This window comes from Salvelinus namaycush, chromosome 36 (assembly GCF_016432855.1).
Source record: "Salvelinus namaycush isolate Seneca chromosome 36, SaNama_1.0, whole genome shotgun sequence".
In the NCBI taxonomy this organism is placed as follows: Eukaryota; Metazoa; Chordata; class Actinopteri; order Salmoniformes; family Salmonidae; genus Salvelinus; species Salvelinus namaycush.
The window spans coordinates 26,122,622-26,125,121 of NC_052342.1; the positions used below are offsets into that span (position 1 = coordinate 26,122,622).

Here is a 2,500-nt window from a genome sequence, read left to right on the forward strand (position 1 = left end):
GGTTTTTTCTTTTGTCTGTTCTGCTGTGATGTCGACTCTATGGTCAGGGTCTGGTGTGGACTGTTCTGCTGTGGTGTCGAGACTTTTGTCGGGTGCTGAGGTGGGCTGTTCTGCTGGCTTCTCTGTGGGGATGGCCAGCTCTCTAGTGGGTTGTTCTCTGTCGCACGCCGTCCCCCTCAACCTCTCCTCCAGCAGTCTGATCCTCTCCTCCATCCCCCTCTCCCTCTCCTCCAGCAGTCTGATCCTCTCCTCTAGTGCTCTGTTCTGCTCCTGCTCCTGCTCTTTCTCCTGTTGAAGTTGTCTCACCACTGTCCAGAGTGCGATATGTCTCTCTCCACCTCCAGCACTCCGGTCTGGTTAAGGGGGTGTTGTTGTGCTGGACTGTTGTCTGGTCTGTGCTGACTAGGGTGTATCACCTGCTGTTCTAGCTCCACCTGCCTTACTCCAGCTGGGTGAATTTATCCTTCATTTCAATGAGGAAGAAGTACTCTGTACTGGGAGGTTGACTGTCTGCTGAGGGTTGCTCGTCTGTGGGTTATATGATGAAGAGGTCTGGTCTGACCCGCTTGGGGTGGGGGTATCTTTATCAAGGGAGCTTCTCCTGCTGGGCTAATTCTTTGATTAGGTGAAAGTCCAGCTGAAACTGTTTGGGGTTGCCCTGTACAATTACTGTTCCAGACTTATAGATTTATATTAGCTGACTCCTCGTCCTCGTTGTCAAGTATCCTGAGTTTCCACCCCTCGTTAACCCCCCTCTCTTAACAGAGGGGTAGTGTGCTAATATAGCACTGTGCCATGCCAGGGGATGGTTTGTGTGGAAGATAAGGTTGCTGATGTTCCCATTTTTGTAATAGTCAGCAAAAGTGTCTCTTGATTTTCCATAAGGAGCTTCATTTTGTGATCTTTTCTTCCCTTATCATTCTTTACCTCACAGGGTACTGTATTTTAATTACCTCTGAACAGCGGGAGGCAGCTTCTAAGGCCTCTCCATTTGGTTGGGGTAGACTATTCGACTCTCCTGCCATTGTTGGGCTAATGGGCTTTGACACCTCTCACTTGACACGTAAGTGCTAGTTGAAGTTGTATCAAGCTTGGCAGAATTATGTTACCATTCAGTCCTTATAGAGTATGTCATGTATTTTTCTTCTTGGCTTTTGGAAATAAATATAGTTTCAGACTAACATTACTCACTCAGTTCCAGGTTGGGTGGTGTTCTCAGGTTTCTGTTTTTTTCCAGAGAATTTGCTGTATAGAATAATTAATCCTTGGTAGATGTGAACCTTCCAGGTGATTCCGTAATTCCGTCCAAATCAGGTTGTAGGTTTTGAGTTTTGATTTGAAGTGAAGGTTATGTTGTAGAGGGTAGTATCCTGTATGTGTTCCTGACAAAAAATCCAAGTTTATCTAACTCTAAATCTATATTTTATTAAGAAATGCTGAAAAATGCAGGAGCTCATCTGATCATGACCTCTGCTCTGCTCCATCTCTCTCCATCTCCATCTCTCTCCATCTCTCTCTCTCTAACTATCTAAACAGTCAGAAGTCCTCTCTATCTCTCTAGAACTCTGGTCAAAAGTAGTGCACTATATAGGGAATATGGTGCCCTAGAACTCTGGTCAAAGTAGTGCACTATATAGGTAATATGGTGCCCTAGAACTCTGGTCAGATGTAGTGCACTATATAGGGAATATGGTGCCCTAGAACTCTGGTCAAAAGTAGTGCACTATATAGGTAATATGGTGCCCTAGACTCTGGTCAGATGTAGTGCACTATATAGGGAATATGGTGGCCTAGAACTCTGGTCAAAAGTAGTGCACTATATAGGGAATATGGTGCCCTAGAACTCTGGTCAGATCAATCAATCATCAATCAAGTTTTTTATATAGCCCTTCGTACATCAGCTAATATCTCGAAGTGCTGTACAGAAACCCAGCCTAAACCCCAAACAGCTAGCAATGCAGGTGTAGAAGCACGGTGGCTAGGAAAACTCCCTAGAAAGGCCAAACCTAGGAAGAAACCTAGAGAGGAACCAGGCTATGAGGGGTGGCCAGTCCTCTTCTGGCTGTGCCGGGTGAGATTATAACAGAACTATGCCAAGATGTTCAAAATGTTCATAAGTGACAAGCATGGTCAAATAATAATCAGGAATAAATCTCAGTTGGCTTTTCATAGCCGATCATTAAGAGTTGAAAACAGCAGGTCTGGACAGGTAGGGGTTCCGTAACCGCAGGCAGAACAGTTTAAACTGGAATAGCAGCAAGGCCAGGCGGACTGGGGACAGCAAGGAGGCATCATGCCCGGTAGTCCTGACGTATGGTCCTAGGGCTCAGGTTCTCAGAGAGAGAAAGAAAGAGAGAAGAATTAGAGAGAGCATACTTAAATTCACACAGGACACTGGATAAACGGAGAAGTACTCCAGGTATAACCAACTGACCCTAGCCCCCCGACACAAACTACTGCAGCATAAATACTGGAGGCTGAGACAGGAGGGTCAGGAGAC

At 45.8% G+C, this 2,500-nt stretch overlaps 1 protein-coding gene across 1 annotated transcript in view; it reads left to right on the forward strand.

The window, feature by feature from the left end:
• Positions 1-2,179, forward strand: part of LOC120030522 (neuropeptide Y receptor type 2-like) — a gene marked incomplete at its 3' end in the record, with an annotated part of 11,075 nt that extends 8,896 nt beyond the window's left edge. Inside the window, exon 5 of the mRNA XM_038975929.1 lies at positions 2,161-2,179. Within this exon, the coding sequence (XP_038831857.1) occupies positions 2,161-2,179 (19 nt within the window). The remainder of the gene's footprint in view (positions 1-2,160) is intronic.
• Between the last annotated feature and the right edge of the window lie 321 nt (positions 2,180-2,500).